Source organism: Lithobates pipiens, unplaced genomic scaffold, assembly GCF_037356315.1.
Source record: "Lithobates pipiens isolate NorthernLeopardFrog02 unplaced genomic scaffold, aLitPip1_a1.2 Scaffold_3, whole genome shotgun sequence".
NCBI lineage: Eukaryota > Metazoa > Chordata > Amphibia > Anura > Ranidae > Lithobates > Lithobates pipiens.
In genome coordinates this window covers 127,306,875-127,329,685 of record NW_027507790.1, presented here as the reverse complement: position 1 = coordinate 127,329,685, position 22,811 = coordinate 127,306,875, and the positions used below count along the sequence as shown (strand labels likewise).

The window sequence follows — 22,811 nt, the reverse complement described above, 5'->3', positions numbered from 1 at the left end:
TTTTTTTTTTTCACAAAGTTGTCACTAAATGATATATTGCTCATGCATGCCATGGGCATATGTGAAATGACACCCCAAAATAAATTCTGCTGCTTCTCCTGAGTACGGGGATACCACATATGTGGGACTTTTTGGGAGCCTAGCCGCGTACGGGGCCCCGAAAACCAAGCACCGCCTTCAGGCTTTCTAAGGGCGTAATTTTTTGAGTTCACTTCTCACTACCTATTACAGTTTTGAAGGCCATAAAATGCCAAGATGGCACAAAACCCCCACAAATGACCCCATTTTAGAAAGTAGACACCCCAAGCTATTTGCTGAGAGGCATGTTGAGTCCATGGAATATTTTATATTTTGCCACAAGTTGCGGGAAAATTACAAACTTTTTTTTTTTTTCACAAAGTTGTCACTAAATGATATATTGCTCACGCATGCCATGGGCATATGTGAAATGACACCCCAAAATAAATTCTGCTGCTTCTCCTGAGTACGGGGATACCACATATGTGGGACTTTTTGGGAGCCTAGCCGCGTACGGGGCCCCAAAAACCAAGCACCGCCTTCAGGCTTTCTAAGGGCGTTACAGTTTTGAAGGCCATAAAATGCCAAGATGGCACAAACCCCCCCCCCCCAAATGACCCCATTTTAGAAAGTAGACACCCCTAAATTTAGGGGTACACTAGTGAGACTAGGTAATAAATGGCGGGTGCCCTGAAACTATAAAAAAATAACTAACCAACCAGCGTCACCTGTAACAGTTATATGGTGATCACTGGTGAAAGGGTTAACTAGGGGGCAATCAGGGGGCTTTATGCGGTAGTATATGGGGGTCCCTGGCGCTATAAAAAGCTGCAGCGAACCTAAATACCTACCTGCCTAACTAGCGTCACCTGTGACACTAATACAGCGATCAGAAAAACGATCGCTTATTAGGCTGGGTTCACACTGGAGCGATGCGGGAACGCCACGAATGCGCGGCGGGTTCCCGCATCGCATGCCTCCCGGCGGCAGTTCACACTGCCCTATGCGAACTGCTGGGAGTGTCAGTGAAATGTTAATGACACCCCCAGATCAGTTCGCATATCGCAGTGCGATCTGCAAACTTGGATCGCATGGTGTGAACACCCATGCGATCCGATTCTGCTGCGGACCAAAAAAAGGGTCCCGTGCGAGTTTGCGGCGGGTGCGACACGAATTCAGCCATACTATCTGTATAGCTGAACTCGAATCGCACAGAGATCGGATGTGATTTGCACTGCAGTGCGGTGCGAATCACATCCGTTCTCATAAACCGCTGCAATGTGAACCCAGCCTTAGTGACACTGGCGACGGGGGGTGATCACGGGGTTAAACCTTTATTGGGGGGGTTAGGGGGGTACCTTAGAACTAAAGGGGGCTAACCCTAACTGCCCTAACAGTTATTAGTCACAAATGACACCTGCCGGGTGATCAGGGGGTTAAACCTTTATTAGGTAATAAATGGCGGGTGCCCTGAAACTATAAAAAAATAACTAACCAACCAGCGTCACCTGTAACAGTTATATGGTGATCACTGGTGAAAGGGTTAACTAGGGGGCAATCAGGGGGCTTTATGCGGTAGTATATGGGGGTCCCTAGCGCTATAAAAAGCTGCGGCGAACCTAAATACCTACCTGCCTAACTAGCGTCACCTGTGACACTAATACGGCGATCAGAAAAATGATCGCTTATTAGGCTGGGTTCACACTGGAGCGATGCGGAAACGCCGCGAATCCGCGGCGGGTTCCCGCATCGCATGCCTCCCGGCGGCAGTTCACACTGCCCTATGCGAACTGCTGGGAGTGTCAGTGAAATGTTACTGACACCCCCAGATCAGTTCGCATATCGCAGTGCGATCTGCAAACTCGGATCGCATGGTGTGAACACCCATGCGATCCGATTCTGCTGCGGGCCAAAAAAAGGGTCCCGTGCGAATTTGCGGCGGGTGCGGCGGGTGTGGCGGGTGCGGCGGGTGCGGCGAATGGCTGAACTCGAATCGCACAGAGATCGGATGTGATTTGCACTGCAGTGCGGTGCGAATCACATTCGTTCTCATAAACCGCTGCAATGTGAACCCAGCCTTAGTGACACTGGCGACGGGGGGTGATCACGGGGTTAAACCTTTATTGGGGGGGTTAGGGGGGTACATTAGAACTAAAGGGGGCTAACCCTAACTGCCCTAACAGTTATTACAGTCACAAATGACACCAATGCAAAAAAAAAAAAAAAAAAAAAAAAAATGACATTGGTGTCACTGTGACTGGGGGGCAGGGGTAATTGGGGGGGTGATCGGGGGGTAAAGGGGGGGTGTGAGTGTGCCTGGCATGTTCTACTGTGTGTGGGATGTGTTGGTGCAACTCACTGATCCGCTCTCCTCCGTGTCGGAACGAAAAATACCGACACGGAGGAGAGAATACATCACTTCCTCTCCTGTGTTTACATTACAGGAGAGGAAGTGATGTCACCGGGGATTTCCATTCGTCGGGAGCGATCGCGAGGGGGTGGCCATGAATGAATGGCCGTCCCCTCGTCCGGGATCGCTCCCGAACGAAAACCGACCGCCGCAGGCACCGGGCGGGGGCCCGATCGGGCCCCCGACCCGCGGGAGGCAAAGGACGTACATATATGTGCTTATGCCTGCCCGTGCCATTCTGATGACGTAGATCGGCGTGAGGCGGTCGGCAAGTGGTTAAACTTGTTTAATAAAACTTAGATGTTTGAAATACTACACTATGGCGGTCTTCTTTAATCTATTCCTTTGAGTTTACTTGCCATTTACGAGGAAGTTAGAGAAGTCTCCCAAAGATTGTGTTACTCGGCCGTTTCCAGCAATCATCCTGGTGATCATCATTTATATTGCTGTTTACTCACAGCAGTGAGGTAATTGCATATTATTTGCACTTTATTGCACGGATCATCACGGATGGATTGATTGCCCAGCACGTTGCACATTTCACTTAGTGCATTTACCGAATTGCATGATCTGCCTGTGTATGGGACATTTTATCTCCAATCACGCTGGTCACTTTTATTGAACAGTTTATATTTGTCTGTTACCTGTATTTTACATATTTTTTTAAGTATATCCACTCTTTATATGTTTTTTAAATTTCATATGATAAATTTGCGTTTTTTGCACATTTAGTCACTTTATGGTCCTTGCACCAGTTATCACTTAAACGTACACTCTTAACTTGTTTTTGTTTTATTATATACATTTTGCAAATAAGTTCACACACTGTACATACGTATGTATTTTTATGACAAATCTGCGTTTGGTTGCACATAAAGTCACTTTACGGTTTAGGCACTAGCTATCACTTTTATGTATGCACAGAAGCATTATTTGATTAACTTATGCACAGTTGCACTTTGTATTTTTAATTGCATATTTGTGGTCTACTACGATTATTTTATGGTTTGAAATTAGCGCATCGCAACTTTTAATTTTATTTTCCAGTAGTGAGAGACAACTCATTTAGTGATTGCTGCTTTTTTCTATTAGTTGTTTTCCATTCTTTCCATAGAGCGCAGAAGTTTTTAGATATACATACTAGTATGTAGGATGCTACCATCACTGGTAACATATCACTGAGTTTTTTTTTTAGTTTTGACAAAATAAATTTCACCTAGGTTTAAGGGTTAATGCGGTTGTCAAAACATATATACATAATTACAGTAGTTGGGTTAAAAAAAAAAAAAATAAATAAAAAAACCATACCATACATACACACACAAAATGCAGTCCCTATATACACAATCCTTTACCCACAGTTGATCCAGAGGGACGCAAAATATCCAGCAAAGCACGATACAATTTGCTGCAGCAGGGGGAAAAAAATCCTTCCCTATCCCGAGAGGCAATCGGATATTCCCTGGATCAACTTTATAAATGTTAGGATCCAGTTATATTATGTACATTTAGGAAATGAGCCAGACTTTTTGTAGAGCAATCTACTGAGCTGGGCAAAATAGCCTCTGGCGGCAGTCTTATAGGAGAAAAAAAGGCTGGATGGCCGCTCTCCGGTACAATTACCTTAATTCTATGCAGTAAAAAGCATACAGCAAATGGTGGTGAACCAACAGGTAACAATTAACGCTTCTCACACCGGAGCTGGGGCTTAACAGGTTCCCGACTGGTGCACGCCGATGTACGTCAGCAGAATGGCACAGATGGGCAAATGGGTGTACCTGTACATCCCTTAAATTTGCCGCCATGCCATCGTGTGCACGCCAGCATGCGCCGGCTGGGACCTCTGCGAGTTGGGTCGCAGGTCCCGCGGACTCGATCTGTGGAGATACCCGCGACCACCTCACATAGAGGAAGAACGGGGAGATGCTAATGTAAACAAGCATCTCCCCATTCTGCCTAGTGACAGTGTAACTGATCTCTGCTCCCTGTGATCGAGAACAGAGATCAGTGATGCGCCACACGTAGCCACAGCACCCCAGTTAGAATTCCTCCCAGAGGACATACTTAGCCCTTAAACGGTCCCCTAGTGGTTAACCCCTTCACTGCCAGTGTTATTTACACAGGAATCAGTGCATTTGTATAGCACTTATTGCTGTATAAATGACAATAGTCCCAAAAATGTATCAAAAAAGTCTGATGTGTCAGCCATAATGTTGCAGTCACAATAAAAATCACTGACCACCGCCATTACTAATAAAATAAAAAATAAATAAAAAAGCCATAAAACTAACCCCTATTTTGTAAACGCTATAACTTTTGCGCAAACCAAATATTTATTTATTTTTACCAAAAATACGTTTTTTTTGGGGGGGGAGGGGGATATTTATTATAGCAAAAATTCAATTTTTACAGTTTTTTTTCTTTTTTTAAATTGTCACTTTTTTGGTTTATAGCACAAAAAATAAAAAACGCAGGGGTGATCAAATACCACTAATAGAAAGCTATTTGTGGGAAAAAAAGGACATCAATATTGTTTGGAAGCCATGTCGCACAATCACGCAATTGTTAAAGCGACGCAGTGTCGAATCGCAAAAAAGTGCTCTGGTCAGGAAGGGGGGTAAAATCTTCCGGGGCTGAAGCAGTTAATCATAGCTGAAGTGAGACATTTTAATTTATAGATATTTATTATACATGATTAATAATTACACATGCATACACACATACACTCTAGTTTAATTTGAGGCCATGTACATTAAATAATGCAAGAAGGATTTAGAAATTACAGCTCTTAATAGCAATTTTTCAAGGAACCAAAAGTAACTGGGCAATGTTAGCAAAGGCTGTATCATGGCCAGGTGTGGGCTACTCCTTCGTTATTTCGATATCATTTAAGCAGGTAAAATGTCTGGAGAAAAATGCACTGGTGAGCACAGCAACATAAAGGCTTGGACTTTCAAAGAAGACAACAGTGGTGGATGATGACAGGATCCTTTGTTTTGTTTTTTGCTTTATAATATTTTTATTTTAAATATATAGAGAACAGAAAAAAAAAGGTCTGCTGTATCTGTGTATATCATCTGCATAAACTGACGGTATACAGGGCAAATCATTATCTCGATCACAAATACAACACTGATTAATTTAAAGCTGACCTTCTAAACAAAAAACGCAAGGTTTGCCCCCACCCCCCTCAACCCCTAGCACAAATGGCGTTAAAAGCTCATCTGCAAACAGTTTTCTCCCCCCCCCACCCCAAAACCAGTGACATCATTGTCTGGCAGACCTGGGAGCTCAAATTCCCATTAGAATGCACTCTTGGAATGGGCTTGGGTGCACTCTTGCAGGATTTGGATCTCCCAGGTCCTTTCTATGGTAAAGAAAAACCCATTAACATCCAGACAAGTGAAGAACACAAGAGAAGACTTCACGAGAGCAAATACAGAGGGTTCACCACAGGTGCAAACCATTCATAGGCCTGAAGAATGGAAAAGCCAGATTAGACTTTTCCAAAAAAACATCTAAAAAAGCCATAACAGTTTTAAAGCGCATTCTTTGGATAGATGATACTAATATTAATCTGTACCAGAATGACTAGAAGGGGGAAAAAAAAAAAGTGTGGAGAAGACTTGGCACAGCTCATGATCCAACACACACAACGTTATCTGTAAAACATGGTGGAGGCAATGTAATGGCATCGTTTTATTTTGCCATTTTATTCTGGTGGCATACAGAGCCAAAAAGTATGAAAATTGTGCCTGTGTCCAAATAAATATGGACGCACACGTACACAAGATGATCTTGATAACAATTAACCAAATAGTTAAAAACACCCGTGTGCATCTATTCAGGCATTGTCAGGTGATCAAGCTTCCAAGTAGGGACACTGATTACCTATTTTAGCCATGAATACTAAAAATAATCTGATCAATTTAGGTACAGATCAAATAATAAAATATGGACACTGGTATCTTGACACCTAAAAATCTTCTCAGTGGCCAATGTTTCAAATAAAACATACACAAATATATCAGAAAACTGGACACAACGCAACAGTATCTATCAATATAAATAAATATGCAAATGTAGTTACATTAAATATTATTACAATAGCCCTCTAGTGTAATAACATGCTAATGTTTCGGTATTCTAATGACAAAAACTTATGTGCGTGTGCATACATACTAGAAAATCCATAATACATAAATAATGATAGTAAAAAATATATAGCAACAAAAGTTAATATGCAATAATGGACAATTCATATGAGTGCACATAGACAGGCATAAGCCTGGCTGCAGGATGCGTCACTGGAAGACTAAAGAATTCATCCTCAATGGGGAGACAAGAATAAACTATATTAACCTCTACAGATTCACTTAGAAAAGGTCAGGAGAACTACCAGGCTAACATAACAAAAACAAAAAAAAAAAACAGGGATTTGACCTATCAACATAATTTCCGTACGCATGCTTGTATCAATAAAGGAGGTCATACACTTTCGCATCTCACTCATAAAAATGAGCAACGTACCCCTCAAAGTTAAGGCCAGTGGGCTTTATAGTGTTTAAATCAAATATCCAATAAACCTTTTTTGCAGAGCATCCTGAATTTATCTCCAACCCTTTTGGGTAGCATTACCTTCTCGACCCCTTGTATGTATAAACTGGTTACATCCTTGTTAGGACATTCATTCCAATGTTTAGCTACATTCCTTGAATGGTTTCTTATGACCCACATATTGTATGGAGCACAGCTCACATGTAATGATGTATACTAGGTATTTGGTTGTACAACATCGAAAAGAGCCCTTTAAATTGTAACCAATGGGAAGGGTGTGGTTTACTGGTATACAGACTGGGGGACAGGGTTCTAACCAGAGTGGAAGCCCTACAGGAAACCATCTTAATCCCTTTAGACAAAACTTGAACATAAATAGGATCAAAATCGATGATTGGTAGATATTTTTTGATTGTTTTCTCGAGCTTGCCAAAGTCAACACTAAAAGGGGTAGAAAACACAGGAACATTATTTATTATTAGCACTGTCCTTAACCACTTGCCGCCCGCCATATAGCAAAATGGCAGACTCTTTGCAACATGATCAGCCACGTCCAAATCACGGGTGATCACGATGCAAACAGGCAGGGCCATTGATCAGCTTTTCCTCACGTGCGTGCCTGACTCGAGTCGAGTAGAGGAGAGCTGATATGAGTGCCTATCAGTGCTGCTTATCAGTGCCCACCAGTGAAGGAGAAAACTTACTTACAAAATTTTCTGTCTTTTTTTATTAGTTTAGCAAAAAATAAAAACTACAGAGGTGATCAAATATCAACAAAAGAAAGCTCCATTTGTGGGAACAAAATGATAAAAATCCAGTTTGGGTACAGGGTAGCATGATCGCACAATTGTCATTTAAAAAGTGACAGCACTGAAAGCTGAAAGTTGGCCTGGGCAGGAAGGTGCGAAAGTTCCCTGTATTGAAGTGGTTACGTAAACTACCCCTCTCAGTATTGTTAGCAATATTAATAGCCCAATCCTAAATAGGTTCTAATAGGTTCTGGGTAGCACCCATTTTTAAAATGTTTCAGGTTTAATGCTTCTGTTGGGCACATATGTAGTGTGGATGCAGAGATCCAAAGCCTTAGGAATTGTCCCACCGTTATGTCCCTCATGGTACAGTGAGGGAAAAAAGTATTTGGATCCCCTATACTTTTAATGGTAAGTTTATTTTAACAGTGTGAGACAGAACAAAAATATCCAGGAAAAAACATTTCAAATAAATAAATGGATTTGCATTTTAAATGAGTGAAATAAGCATTTGACCCCCGATCAGCAACATTTTTCTCCCAGGTGTCTTCTATACAGGCAACGAGCGGAGATTAGGTGCACTCTTAAAAGGAGTGCTCTTAAAGGGGTTGTAAAGGTAAATGTTTTTTCACCTTAATGCATTCTATGCATTAAGGTGAAAAAACATCTCACACTGCTGGCGCCCCCAGTCCCCCCGTTTTACTTACCTGACCCCTCGAAAATCCCGCGCTCGCCCCCGCCGTCCTCTTTGCCGCTCAGCCTGGCCGCTGATTGGCTGGAGTGGATGGATTGAAAGCAGCGCAGCCATTGGCTCGCGCTGCTGTCAATCACATCCAATGACGCAGCGCGCCGGGGGGCGGGGCCTTGTGATACAGCGAGCGGCTATAGCCGCCGGCTGTATCACGGGAGCGCGCCCGCAGTGCTTCTCACCAATGCGAGGGAGCTCGCATTAACGTGAGAAGCACCTGCGGGAGGAAGCAGAGACAGCCGCCGAGGGACCCCAGAAGAGCAGGTTCGGGGCCACTCTGTGCAAAACGAGCTGCACAGTGGAGGTAAGTATGACATGTTTGTTATTTTAAAAAAATAAAAATTTTTACTTTACAACCCCTTTAATGTCAATTTGTTAACTGCATTAAAAAAAAAAAAAGAAAAAAGAAAAAAGGGACACCTGTCCACAGAAGCAACCAGATTCAAATCTCTCCACCATGTCTAAGACCAAAAAGAGGTCCAAGGATGTCAAGAGATTGTAGACCTACACAAGGCTGGAATGGCACACAAGACCATCGCTAAGCAGCTTGGTGAGAGGATGACAACAGTTTGTGTGATTATTCACAAAATGGAAGAAAGACTAAATAACTGTTAATTTCCCTCGGTCTGGGGCTCCATGCAAGATCTCACCTCATGGGGTTTCAATGATCATGAGAACGGTGAGGAATAAGCCCAGAACTACATAGGAGAATCTGATCTCAAGGCAGCTGGAACTATAGTCACCAAGAGAATTCTTAACACACTAAGTCGTGAAGGACTAAAATCCTGCAGAGCCTGCAAGGTCCCCCTGCTCAAGAGAGCACACGTAAAAACCTGTCTGAATCATTCAGATGTTCATTAGCAAACTTAAACGGTGAACTGGGTGAAAGCGTTGTGGTCATTAGAGACCAAATTTGAGCTCTTTGCCATCAACTCAACTCGCTGTTTTTAGGTGAGGAGGAATTCTGCCTATGAACCCAAGAACACCATCCCCCCGTCAAACATGGAGGTTTAAAAATTATGCTTTGGGGGTATTTTTCTGCTAAGGGGACAGAGCAAATTTACTGCATCAAAGATAGAATGGATGAGGCCGTGTAATATCAAATCTTGGGCAAGAACCGCCTTCCCTCAGCCAGGGCATTGAAAATGGGTCACGGATGGGTATTCCAGAATGACAAAAACCCAAAACACACAGGTGCTTAGCAACAAAGGAGTTTCTCAAGAAGCAGCAAGTTAAAAAAGTTCTGGAGTGGCCTAGCCAGTCTCCAGACCTTAATCCCTTAGAAAATATGTGGACGGAACGGAAGGTTCAAATTACCAAATTTCAGCCTTGAAACCTTAATGACTTGGAGAGGATCTGCAAAGAGGAGTGGTGCAAAATCCCTCCTGAGATGTGTGCAAGCCTGGTGGCCAACTGCAAGAAACATCTGACCTCTGATTGCCAACCAGGGTTTTGTCACCAAGTACGAAGTCATATTTTGTGAAGAGGCCAAATACTTATTTCACTCATTAAAATGCAAACCAATTTAGAACTTTATTGAAATTAGTTTTTCTATTTGTTGTTATTCTGTTTAAATAAACCATAAAAAATAGGCTGATCATTTCTTTGTCAGTGGGCAAATGTACAAAATCAGCAGAGGATAAAATACTTTTTTTTAATGGGCGCTTCCCGGAATGAACATCTCTCTCCTTTAAAGTGAAAATGCCTGCTGCCATCACTCTGTTCAATAGTATATACAAATCCTTTTTGAATGTGGGTGTAGGATACTCTATAAGTTTCAAATGGGTCATATCAGAAAGCTGGCATATGGCTTTGTTCCTGTACACTTCATAGCCCAAAACCACAACGGATCCCCCCTAATCCGCATTCCTAATAATCTTGCTATCTTTACGGAGATTTTCTAGAGCCTCATTTTCAATTACTGTAAGGTTATTGGATATAGGGCTACTGGAGTATCTGCAGGCTAGGGGAGTCAAATCCTTATCCACTAGCCTCTGAAAGAAATCCATATTCTTTGCCTTGGGTGTTGGTTAAAAGTCAGATCTCAGTCTAAATGGTATAACTGTACGATTACCCGCTGGGTTAGGGTCAAATTCAGAGGCAAGACTCTGGAGGGAGTCTATTCCACATTTTCACAGCTCTAACTGAAGAAATCATTCCTCATTTGGAGACGAAATCTCTCATCCGCTAGATGTAAGGAGTGGCCCTTTGTGCTCAACACCAAGTTCACCATTTGGACCCCTTACGTATTGAACATGTTGATCCTATTCTCCCCCCCCATCTCCTCTTCTCAAGAGAGAATAAATTAAGTTCCTTTAATCATGCCTCTTATCAGTTTGGTTGCCCTTCTGTGCACCTTTCTACAGTTCCCCCATATCCTTTTTGAGAACTGGTGCCCAGAAATGAACTGCATATTCCAGATGAGGTCCTACTAATGATTTGTACAGGAGCAAAATGATCTCTCTCTCACTCTGGAATCTATACCTCTAAAACACAATAAAGGATTTAGCTTGCTTTGAAAACCGCAGCTTGGCATTGCATGCTATTAAGCTTATGCTCTACCAAAACCCCCAGATCCTTCTCCACTATGGATTTCCCCAGTTGTACTCCCCCTAGTATGTATAATGCATGCATATTCTTAGCCCCCAGGTGCATAACTTTACATTCATCAACATTAACCTTATTTGCCACATAGTTACCAAATTAAACAGTGCATTGAGATCAGCTTTTAAGTTGGAGATGTCCTGTAAAACGTTATTCCACTGCATATATACATTTTTACCAACATGCTATACTTGCTTTGTGCAATGGTATTGCAGAGGGGAACTACAAACCTCCTCTTCTGGGGTACCTGTTGGCACGCTCATCTGCTCTTCTCAGTGTGCCCCCCATGGTGGTGCACCCGCAGGCTCACTCCCAGGTCAGGTTGTGCAACTACTGGTACACACAGCTTGGCTCAGTCCTGCTGCTTCCATTATCTGATTGATTGACAGCAGCGGGAGTCAATGGCTCCCGCTGCTGTCACTAAGCCTGTAAAAGGGGAAAGAAAGAAGCAGCACTGCTGCAGAGTGCTGGATCAATACAGGACTCGGGTAAGTACTTCAGGGGTGATGGACAACTACTGGAAGTTTTTTTTACATTTCAAATGTAACACCACTTTTGTACTTGTACCTACAGGTAAGACTATAATAAGGCTTACCTGTAGGTACAGTGAATATCTCCTAAACTTGCATGGTTTAGAAGATAATCGCAAAATATGTAGCTGGTGACACTGCGGAACCAGCAATACACAGCCAAAGCCCCCAAGGAAGAGCGGTGAAGATGGCAGTGCTGGGGGGCCATGACAGTGCTGCACTGGAGAGTTCTGTGTAGATAAGTCTGTTATAATGTGCTAGTATGCTGTCGGCCAATTGCCAACTCCCATCTCTCTCCACAGTTAACCAGCTGTTGAGGATTCTGCTCGTCAGTCCTGCCTACTTAATGCCGTCCAGCTCACTTAATCTCTACCTTCGCCTTTGTCAATAGCAGAGACTTTCTCCTGCGTTCCTGTTAACTTGCTCGGCTGACGTTCCTTCTGGTTCCTGATCCTGCTTGCTGTACTACTACGTTCATCTCTGTCTCTCTGAAATTTGCTTGGCCGACTACCCAATCTGGTTACTGAACTCTGGCTTGTTTTGACTACATTTACTCTGTTTACCTTATTTTTATTAAACAAGTGTGATTTAGCTATACTTCTTTCTCGGGTCTGATTCATGGTTCCTGATATATGCATAGCATACTAGCTCATGATGTATTGCTTACCTGAGATCAAAGACCCCGCAGCGGTCCTCGTTCACCGCTCTGGCTGGCGACATCAATCCCGGAGTTACTTCCAGGTTTTGCAGGCTCTGGCGCTGTGATTGGCCTGAAATGTGATGTCACTCTCACGAATGTGTGTGGGAGCCGCTGATAACGGCACAGTCTAACTGAAGCAACGGCTTCATTGCGCATGTGCCGATGACGTTGGCACATGCCAATACAGGGGATATCTCCTAAACGGTTCAGGAGATATCCAGGGTAGCTACAGGTAAGCCTTACCTGTAGCAAAAATTGGGTTATAAAAGGTTTACAACCATTTTAAGTGTTAGGGGCAAGAGTTAGCCAAGTTCAGGTTTAAGTCACTAGGTTAGGTTGAAGTTAAGAGTTCAGTTTATAAGTTGAATAAATATTAAAGGAGAAACCATAAGGGAGTTACTGTATTTTAATGTTTTTAAAATGGTTTCATCTGATTTTTCCCCGATGAACAATCTTTTCTTAAGAATAAAAATGTAATATTACCAAGGATTCCCTGTGCAGAGACAAGATATCGACTTATGCATGAGCATCTAAGTGTACATGCTAATAAAGATTGAGAGCAGGCAGGCAAGTTTGTTTGATTGCAGAAGAGAAATAGCATGCATAGCATCTTCTGAAATAAATGGTCTATCTGCATGCAATTTTTTATTTTTACACTTTAACTCTGCTTTTATGCCAATGACAGGCTGCATTATGTCACCTTACAAAGACCAGCGACTGTAATAATTCTCAAAACGCATTAAGCAAATAGTATATAAAAAAAAAAAAATGTGCTTGAACTTTTGCTCACCGACATCCAATTTGATCTTTTGTTATTTTTTAATTAGCCAGTAGGGATGAATAATGTACATGAAATGTATCAAAGGATATTTTCTTATTAAACAAAGCAAGTCTTTTCCCAGCCCACTGAAAGCATAATATTGCTGCAAAAAGGAAATTGGATATTGGATAACACTAGAAATGTCTTATTAATATTGGTGCTAGGCAAGGTTCCAAAATCAGCTGCATTGCAGTAAGACATAAATTTTACACTTAATTCAAAAATGTATACAATGTGCATAAGGTGCGCCAAATCACCCAGTGCAATTTTGATCAGCCTATAATTAGATATTTTTATGATTTGCCGATCCGGAGTAAATATTTCTCACTATAAAAATATAAAACCCCACAGGTTGTTTCATGTTAACAAGAGTCTAGGAGGATTTTTTTAATTTTCTGCAGAAATATATGTTAACAGCCCACCTTATCTGATTCACAAGTGATTTGTACACTTAAAATTCATAATGATTAAAAAAATACTACTTTTAAAGTGAACAAATCACTCAGATGTTACAGTAAAATGCACCTGAAATTCATTTTAATGGTATTTTAACAATCTTACATGTTTGCTGTATGATTTTTCATGATTCAATTATAAGCCGACAATGCCAGATGCTTTTAGCCCTTGTACACACGGTCGGAAAATCCGTCGCAATGTGTCCTATCGGACCGTGTCGTCGGATAATCCGACTGTGTGTGGTATGCATCTGACTGATTCCGTCCGAATATCCGTCGGACCCAATTTTCCAACATGTTGGAAATATTTCCCGACCAACTGGTTTGATCGGACATACTACGATCATGTGTAGCGAATTTTGAACGGACCAAGTGCCACGCATGCTCAGATCAAATTCCTACATCAAAGCTATTGGCTACTAGCCTGAATGCAGTCCCATCGTAACGAAATTACGTCATCACGTTCTGAAAGATCGGATTTTTCGACAATTTAGTCCGACCGTGTGTATGCAACAGTTTCGGATACAATCCGTCGGACAAAATCCGACGGATTTGGTTGGCAGAATCTCCGACCGTGTGTACAGGGGCTTAGTGTGGCTCAGTTGGAATCAACACATAAATTTTTGGCTCAAATACATCAGCACCAATATTTTACATTTTGATATAGTGCAGAATTGATTTCTTTTGGCACATTAAATTGAAGGCACATTCAGCGCTAGAATAGGAGAGATAATCTAATTTTCATCTTGAAAGTATCAACCACACGGATACTATAAGTTATGCCTACATTCAGTGCCAATGCTTTTTGTCCATAATGAGGAACGTTTAGAGCTTAAAAATTGCGTCTGAACCTAAACCAAATATGTAATATACTGAAGCATGCCAATCCTTAGAGAAGGTGGCTACATTTTAACAATTTAACTGAATATATACACAGTTCTTCATGAAAAAAAAAAAAAAACACAAAAAAAAAAAACACAAACCCACGCCCTTCCAGTGGGCCAACTTTGAGGGTTAATTGCTTATTTAGTCTAGGTGAAGATTTTTTTTTTAGCTTACTCCTTTCAGCAAGGTCGATCTAGCACAGCGACTGGATCCTGCTCCTTTAAAGCATGTTATATGACAGTGCTTGTCCTGTGTCATTTGGCCCCCTCTAACACCTAAAAAACCTAGCTGGTCCTGCCAGTTTCTCCCCACCAATCTGTAAACTGACCACGGTATATCATGGCTGCTGAGACCAGACACCGTGGTCAGTTTACGTGCCTCTCACATCAGCAGCCTGCTATGCTATCTGCTCTCCTCTCTGCTACTGTGTCCTCCCGCTTCCCCCTCCTCCCCTCTGTCTGTCTGTGAGCCGCCCCTTGCCATTATATATATATATATATATATATATATATATATATATATATATATATATATATATATATATATATATATATATATATATATATATATATATATACACACACACACACACATATATACATATATACATACACACACCTAATTTAAGAGCAGATATTGCAATCACATGACCATACAGCTCTCCCCCCCAGTCTGACATCAGAGGAATGTCAGGTCTGCCCGCTGTATCTCTCACAGGAGGAACAGAGAAAGCTGGCCAGTCATGTGATCGCAATCTCAGCAGTGAAATTGGGCATTTACAGCATTTATTTTTATAAATTACACACAGAGGGGGATACTACAATAGAAGGCAGTGCCAATAGGTTATACAGGTTAGAGTGGCTTAACAACCACTTTAGCTCTTACAGTGCAGGGGACCAAGTTCAGATTTTCTCATTTTCCTGGAGTTGCGTTAACCATGGAGTCTAACAGGCAGTGCTGCCTGTCACACTCAGTAAAACAAGTCAAATTTGCAAATGGCAAGCAAAGGCTCATGGTCGTGGCAGGTGTAAAACCACTCAAGCTACAAGGTATTTAGGTGGACAGTAAGGGGGACTGTACAACCAGGGATCAACCCCCTGTGTTTTACACCCTTGTCAACCGGCCCAAGTGTCTTCTAGTGCCTACATCAGACTGAATGACTTAATCACCTGAGACTTTTCTAGCCGAGCAAAAAAGGTCAGAGATTGGTGGCAGTCAACAAAGTGAAACCAAATGGAGAAAAATAAAAAAATAAAATCGGTTGCATTAACCATTTTTTTTTTTTGCCTTCTTGACTTGAAGCTGGCAATTACTATCTGTTCTTTGTTGATTAGACTTCTGGCACTTTTAATTTAAGACTGCCATCCTTTGGGAATAACAGGCAAAATTCCCTCAACATAAGTTCCCAAAATGAAAAGGCAGACACTCTCTCAGCCTGATGTTCATTATAATTTAAATATGCTCTAATAGATGGAAATGTACACTGCAGAAAATTACTGCTATCATTTAAACAAATCAGTCTCTTTGCAAAACGCATGGAATTTCAATTACATTTGCAAAACCACAACAGAAAGATGGAAAATTTGCTAAAACCTAAAGATTGGACATAATTAAGCGTGCAATAATGTAATGATATTACACAGTTCAATCAGGATTCAGTATCCCTCAGTCGCAGATTAACATTTCCAAAAAGACATTTTTTTTAAAGAAAGAAACCCCGGGTGAATTCCATGCTGAATAGTGACATTCACTTTGTACAGCATTATCATCATAAAAGGAAGCTCAATGGCCGAAATTCAAATTGAAAAACATCAAAACATTAGACTAAAACAAATCACTATCCACTTCACCTAGGCAGGGTGTTATGCAAGCTCACTGGCCTGTAGTTTGAAACCAGTGCTGGGATCTCTATCCTCCTTCCCCCAGCCAAGCTGAAATTTCTCACTTTTATCATTTCTTTTTAAATGTGTACAGTCAACAAAACATTCGGGATGAGCTCAGGCGTGTTCACACGGTCCATGTGCAGAGCCCGCCAGGAAGTCCGCGCAGCGCCGCGCTAATTACAGGCAGTAAGACATTGCTGATCTCTGCAGCCACGCATTGGGGGAATGCCTCACTGCATGTGATTAGTGCAGCACCGTACCAACTTCTTGGCGGGCTCTGCACGTGAACCATGCGAACACGCCTGAGCTCATCCTTGATCACTATCCACTTCTCCATACAGACAGGTATCATGCCAGTTACCTGGGTCCTGGTACAAGTTCAATGCAAGAGCCCTCTCCCCTAGCCATACAGGCCCAATTCCCCCCCATTTCCTGGTCTACTTTCATTTAAAAAGTTTAAAAAGAATGAAAGAAAATAAATAAAATAAAAAACACCAAACCACACGTACAATTTCTCCACTTCGTTGCTGCTGCAAAAAAGCTTAAACCACAGAGAAGCCCATATACTAGGCTTCATAATAAAATAACCTCCTACCTTGGTAGTGACAATAAAACTGAAGCATTACATAGGGCCTCACTTACAGTATTGGCAAGTTCCAGGTAGCTTCCTCCAACATTGTTGCCAAGACAGGAGCTTTGAGAAAGAAGCCTTTGTAAAGCTGCTTGTGTTGTTGCTTTACCCCCAAATTCCAAAAACTTCTGCATGATGGTATGATTCTGCGGGTCAGGGCTCTGGAGGTCTCGTGCTCCAGAATCGTACTCCCAACTCTCTCTAGCTCCTGATAGAGCGCCTGCATTATAAGGAATAGATACAAAATTAGTAATGTTGGTCATTTTGTGTAAGCTACAGTTTTTAAGAAAGAATGTGTGTTTTTGTCCATTCAGGTGCGTTTGACAGGAACACTAGGTACATAATCAGTCCTTCCAGGTATATAGGACCATATGACTTACTCATGATGCAAGATTTGGACCTAAACAACTAAACACCAAGCCCCAATACGGTCACATGAAAATGAGTAAGTCCCGGGATTGATGGGACTTTGCAGTATGGTGGAGCAAGAGCGGCAAAGGATTGCATGAAGGTAAATATCAGTGGGATAATTCCTCTTACAAGAGATCCTTTCACTTTGATCATCCAGTCTCCTTACAGTAAAGGCTACTTTGCTAAAATAAAGTTTCTATGCACAGCAATTTGTGATTTAAATCAATGGTCATCAACCCTGTCCTCAGGGCACACTAACAGGCCAGGTTTGCAAGATGTTTGAAATACATCACAGGTGATATAATTTGCTGCTCAGTGACTGCAGTATTCTAGTCTGCATCTCCCCAAGGTAATACATAAAACCTGGCCTGTTAGTGGGCCCTGAGGACAGGGTTGATGACCACCGATTTAAATAATACATCTTTGAAACAAGCAAGCGCCAACTGCTCAAGTCTGATAACAAATCTGCACAAGTGGGGAAGGCTGTCCTAGGGCAGTTCATCCTTCTGCACTGCTCACCTTGCAGAAGCGCAACAACAAAGTAACAGTACCATTGTTTTACGTCTTCTCAGTAATGCTGTGTACTTGCCACTATTGTGGGCCCTTAGGCAGGCCATAGCGTACAAAACTATTTTTTTAATATAGATAAATATGTCTATACTTGCCTGCTCTGTGCAATCGCTTTTCACAGAGCAGCCCCAAACTTCTTCTGGAGTGACCTGCATTTGCTCTTGGCCCCTCCTCTTTATCGGGTGTTCCCACAGAAAGCCACTTTCAATTGGGGCACCCGTGCTTGCTCACTTCTGAGTCTTGCTGCATCCGACGCCCTGTCCCCCGCATCACAGCTTTTGATAGCAGGAGCCATTGGTTCCTGCTGCGGCCTATGAACCTATACAATGAGGCAATGAGGCACATCTCTGGATCAGGCTCAGGTAATGAAAAGGGGGGGATCTGGGTGCAGCTGCAGCACAAAAGGTTTTCTCACTTTAATGCATAGAATGGGTTAAAGTGAAAAACTGATTTTACAACACAGTCCATGTTGATGGGAGAAAACCTCCTGCAGAGGTATTGTGTTCTCCCAGTGGATGGGCACTGCAGCTGTCCTTGCTGGGAACACAGCGTTTACGGCTAGAGGCTATAGCCACAGGCAATAATTGCATCTTAAAAATCTAACATTCTTGTTTTACTAAAGCGGATTGACGGATCTACTTTGGTACAATCAACCAACCCTACGTGGTTTGAATCTTGCCCGGTCCCTGCTGCACTGGTCTAGATTCAAACCATCATTGAGCCACTTTAGGTAAAATGTTACAAAAAAGGTGAATTTATTCCTGTACAAAAGGACTGAGCTACCTACCAAGTGGTGGAAGGGAACATTAAAAAAAACAAAAAACAAAAAAAAAAAAACACACAACTGGCGCTTGAGTAAAAAAAAAAAATCTAAAAAAACAGCGTTAGGTGGCTGCATCCTTTCAGCTGAAGTCGCTGTTTGGGTATTCTCACACCTGCAAAGTAAAGCTGCCTTTAAAAGTGTCATTATACCCAATACAACAGATTTGTATAAATCATTAGGAAAGGAAATTCTACATTTTCAAGGTCTTAAAAGATTCTTATTACCAATTACCTAATTTTATATGCTCAATACTGTGGTCACAAGAAGTTTGGGTATTTGCTCTGCACTGTAATCCAAGAGGAGTAGAGTGGCGTAAGCAGGAAAGCGCTGTCCCAGCAGAGGCATATTTTGTGCTGATTGACGACCTGTCACACTCCTGAGTCAACACAAGCAGGAGGAGGGAGTAGGAGGAGATGTCTGGTTAACTGCTGGAACTACCCCACAGGATGACAAAGTCACGTGGGATGATTTCTAGACAAGAAACAAGAAGAGCACTGCTTCTGAAAAGGGATCTTCTAGTGCATGCACACCCAGGAATAACTGCCATTCTGTTGCCACTCTGAATAGGGCAATATGGTGAAATGGCAGGATCAACCAGGTACTTATTAACAATCACAAAATGCAAAATTTCAAAAGTTGTGCAGACCTGTAGAAGTAGCATTTTTACATGTACAGTGAGGGGAAAAAAGTATTTGATCCCCTGATTTTGCACGTTTGCCCACTGACAAAGAAATGATCAGTCTATAATTTTAATGGTAGATTTATGTTATCCACTGACGGACCGACCGCCGCAGTTTTACGGTGGCTGTTTGAAGGAAGATATCCTTGTTATGGCAGCAGCTAGCTGCCATAACCCCAGTATCCCCTTCTTCAGCAGGCGGTCTGCTACAAGATGAAAGTGGTCCCTGTGGCAGATTCGCAGAGAGATCACTTTTAATCAGCGGCGGGAAAGGGGACCCCCCCTCCCGCAGCTGCTTACCGGAGGCGATCGCGTCCTGTTGATGGCTCATTATGGAGACAAGTGAGGGGAAGATGGCCCCCACCTGTCTCCATACTACTGCTGGGCGGAAGCCACGTTAAAAAGTCACTTACACTCTTAAAGGGCCAATTTTTTTAAACTTTTTTTTAAATTTCAAATTTATTTTTTATCTCCTTTGGTCTGGGGTCCCATGCAAGATCTCACTTCACGGAGTTTCAATGACCATGAAGATGGTGATATATCAGCTCAGAACTACACAGGAGAATCTTGTCAATCTCAAGGCAGCTGGGACGATGGGCACCAAGAATACAATATGCAAAACACCACGCCATGAAAGATTGAAATCCTGCAGCGCCCGCAAGACCCCCTGATCAAGAAAGCACATGTACAGGCCCGCCTGAAGTTCGATAATGAACATCTGAATGATTAAGAGGAGAGCTGGGTGACTGTTGTGGTCAGATGAGAGCAGAATCAAGCTCTTTGGCATCAACTCAACCTGCCGTGTTTGGGAGGAGGGGGAGGAATGCTGCCTGTGACCCCAAGAACACCACCCCCACCATCAAACATGGAGATGGAAACAATATGCTTTGGGGGTTCTTTTTCTGCTAAGGGAACAGACCAACTTCAACGTATCAACAAAAAGAAAAAAAAGAAAAAAGGGGGGGTGGGGGAGTCAATTGATCTGGCCATGTACAGTCAAATCTTAGGTGAAAACATCTTACCATCTGCCAGGGCATTGAAACTGCCTTGTGAATGGGTATTCCACCATGACAATGACCCAAAACACACAGCCAAGGCAACAAAGGAGTGGCTCAAGAAGAAGCACATTAAGGTTCTGGAGTGGCCTAGCCAGTCGCCAGACCTTAATCCCATAGAAAATATGTGGAGGGAGCTAAAGGTTTCAAGTTACCAAACGTCAGCCTCTAAACCTTAATGACTTGTAGAGGATCTGCAAAGAAGAGTGGGACAAAATCCCTCAAGATGTGTGCAAACCTGGTTGCCACTACAAGAAACGTATTACCTCTGATTGCCAACAAGGGTTTTGCCACTAAGTAATAAGTCATCTTTTGTGAAGGGATCAAGTTATTTCACTCATTAAAATACAAATCAATGTATAACTTTATTGAAATGTGTTCTAGATATTTTTGTCATTCTGTCTCTTAGTGTTAAAATAAACCTACCATTAACATTATAGATTGATAATTTCTCTGTCAGTGGGCAAACATACAAAAAAGTCAGCAGGGGATCAAATACTTTCTTCCCTCACTGTAATGATGACAAAATAAATGTGGGGTTTAATGACATTTTAAGACAAGTCTTAGTAATAAGTACTTTTTTTTTTTTTCGGAAGAGCTTATTATTAGTGCCTATCAGGATTATCACTGTGACAGGGGAATGATTTACTAATATTTAAAATTATTTTGATAAAAAGTTTGACAGAAAAAAAAAATAAAGAAGTGGGAGTGTAATTTCTTTAAGAATAAAGCTTGTTAAAGTTTTTAAAATGCAACTGCAGCAGCACCACAATTCAAATACTAGTAGCATTTAATATTTGCACAAAAGCGTAGGACCCACCTAAGCTGTGATCACTCCCAGTTGGCCAGGAGGCGATTCGATCACGCAGTTTTTTGTTTTTGCAGGAGTCGTCAGACAAATCCACCTCCTCCTTTCGGATTTCACGCACAAGCTGCATACGACATTTGCTGAAATCTTGAAATGATATCTTCCCATTTTCGTCAGCCCCAAGCTGATGCATGATTTCAACCACCGAATCCTCCATGTTCAGCTGGCGGCAAACCATTAATAAATCATTCCTGGAAAACAGATTAAACAGGGCTTTGTTACGGTGCCAAACAACTGTTGACCCCATTCAGGGCATGCTTTCAAACAAGAGCTCACATTGACTGTGTACATCCGAGAGGCCTGCAGTTCTATCAATCTCACAGGTAAACATGACAGTAGAAAATGCTGCATGACTTATCTAGTAAACAGAGCACTGACTTGAGGTTTTAAATCTTATATTGATTTATAGTGGTCTCCAACTATTTTTTTAAACCTTGGCATTATTTAATGTTTAACTGCAGTCCAGCTGAAGCACATAACTAGACAAGGACAGATATTTTTAATACTTAAAGTGGTTGTAAACCCTTACAACACACTTTGACCTACAAGTAAGCCTAAATTAAGGCTTATCTGTAGGTCCAAGAAATATCTCCTAAAGCTACACGGTTTAGGAGATATTTGCCAATAGACAGGCACCGCTGTCTACAGCGCATGCTGCACTGAGCGTGGCACCGTCAACAGCAAATATGCCGTGCGTGGCGGCTCCCGTGCGCATGCGCAGGAGCGACGTCATCGCGGCTTAGCCGAATGACAGCGGCGGAGCGGCGAGACCCACCGAGAAGATGGATGCGCCCGACTACAGGGGACAGCGGTGACTTCGCTGGCCCCCTGTGTCAGGTAAGTGACACATAATGGACTACTATGCGATGCATAGTAGTCCATTATGCCTTGCCTTTGCAGGGAATTAAAGAGGAAGTAAACTCATCAGGGTTTACTTCCTCTTTAAGCCCCATACACACTTTCAGATTTTCAGATTTTTTCCTTCAGATTTACCAAAACCATGTAGTGCAAGGGCCTGCCTGATTGCATACAAATTGAAACTTCTAAGCTTTGACCTCATATTATATGGTATAGGTAAATCTGAAGGAAAAACTCAGCAGAAAAACTGATAGTGTGTATGGGGCTTTATTTAAAGTGACACTAAATATCCAGTCTCCCAAAAAAATCCATAAGCATCCACTACTAAGTTTTTGTTTTTTTTCAGTTTTTTTTACCTTTACCACATATGCATGAAGCTAAAAAAAAAATAAAATAATTTGTGTGCAGGGGCCCCCGCAGCCCCCCTGAACCTTCACCTTAGCCAGCTGCCCCCACCACCCAATGATGCAGGGATTTACACAGCAGCCTCGGCTCTTCAGGGACTCTCCCTCCTCTTTGGCTGAAACAGCAGCGGAAGCCATTGGCTCTTGCTGCTG

At 42.2% G+C, this 22,811-nt stretch overlaps 1 protein-coding gene across 1 annotated transcript in view; it reads right to left on the bottom strand.

The window, feature by feature from the left end:
* The window catches only part of MCC (MCC regulator of Wnt signaling pathway), a 523,846-nt gene that overhangs the window by 391,226 nt on the left and 109,809 nt on the right, over positions 1-22,811 (bottom strand). The window contains exons 2-3 of the mRNA XM_077462268.1: positions 21,349-21,587; positions 17,002-17,210 (exon numbers count right to left, since the gene is read on the bottom strand). Of these exons, the coding sequence (XP_077318394.1) occupies positions 17,002-17,210; positions 21,349-21,587 (448 nt within the window). The remainder of the gene's footprint in view (positions 1-17,001; positions 17,211-21,348; positions 21,588-22,811) is intronic.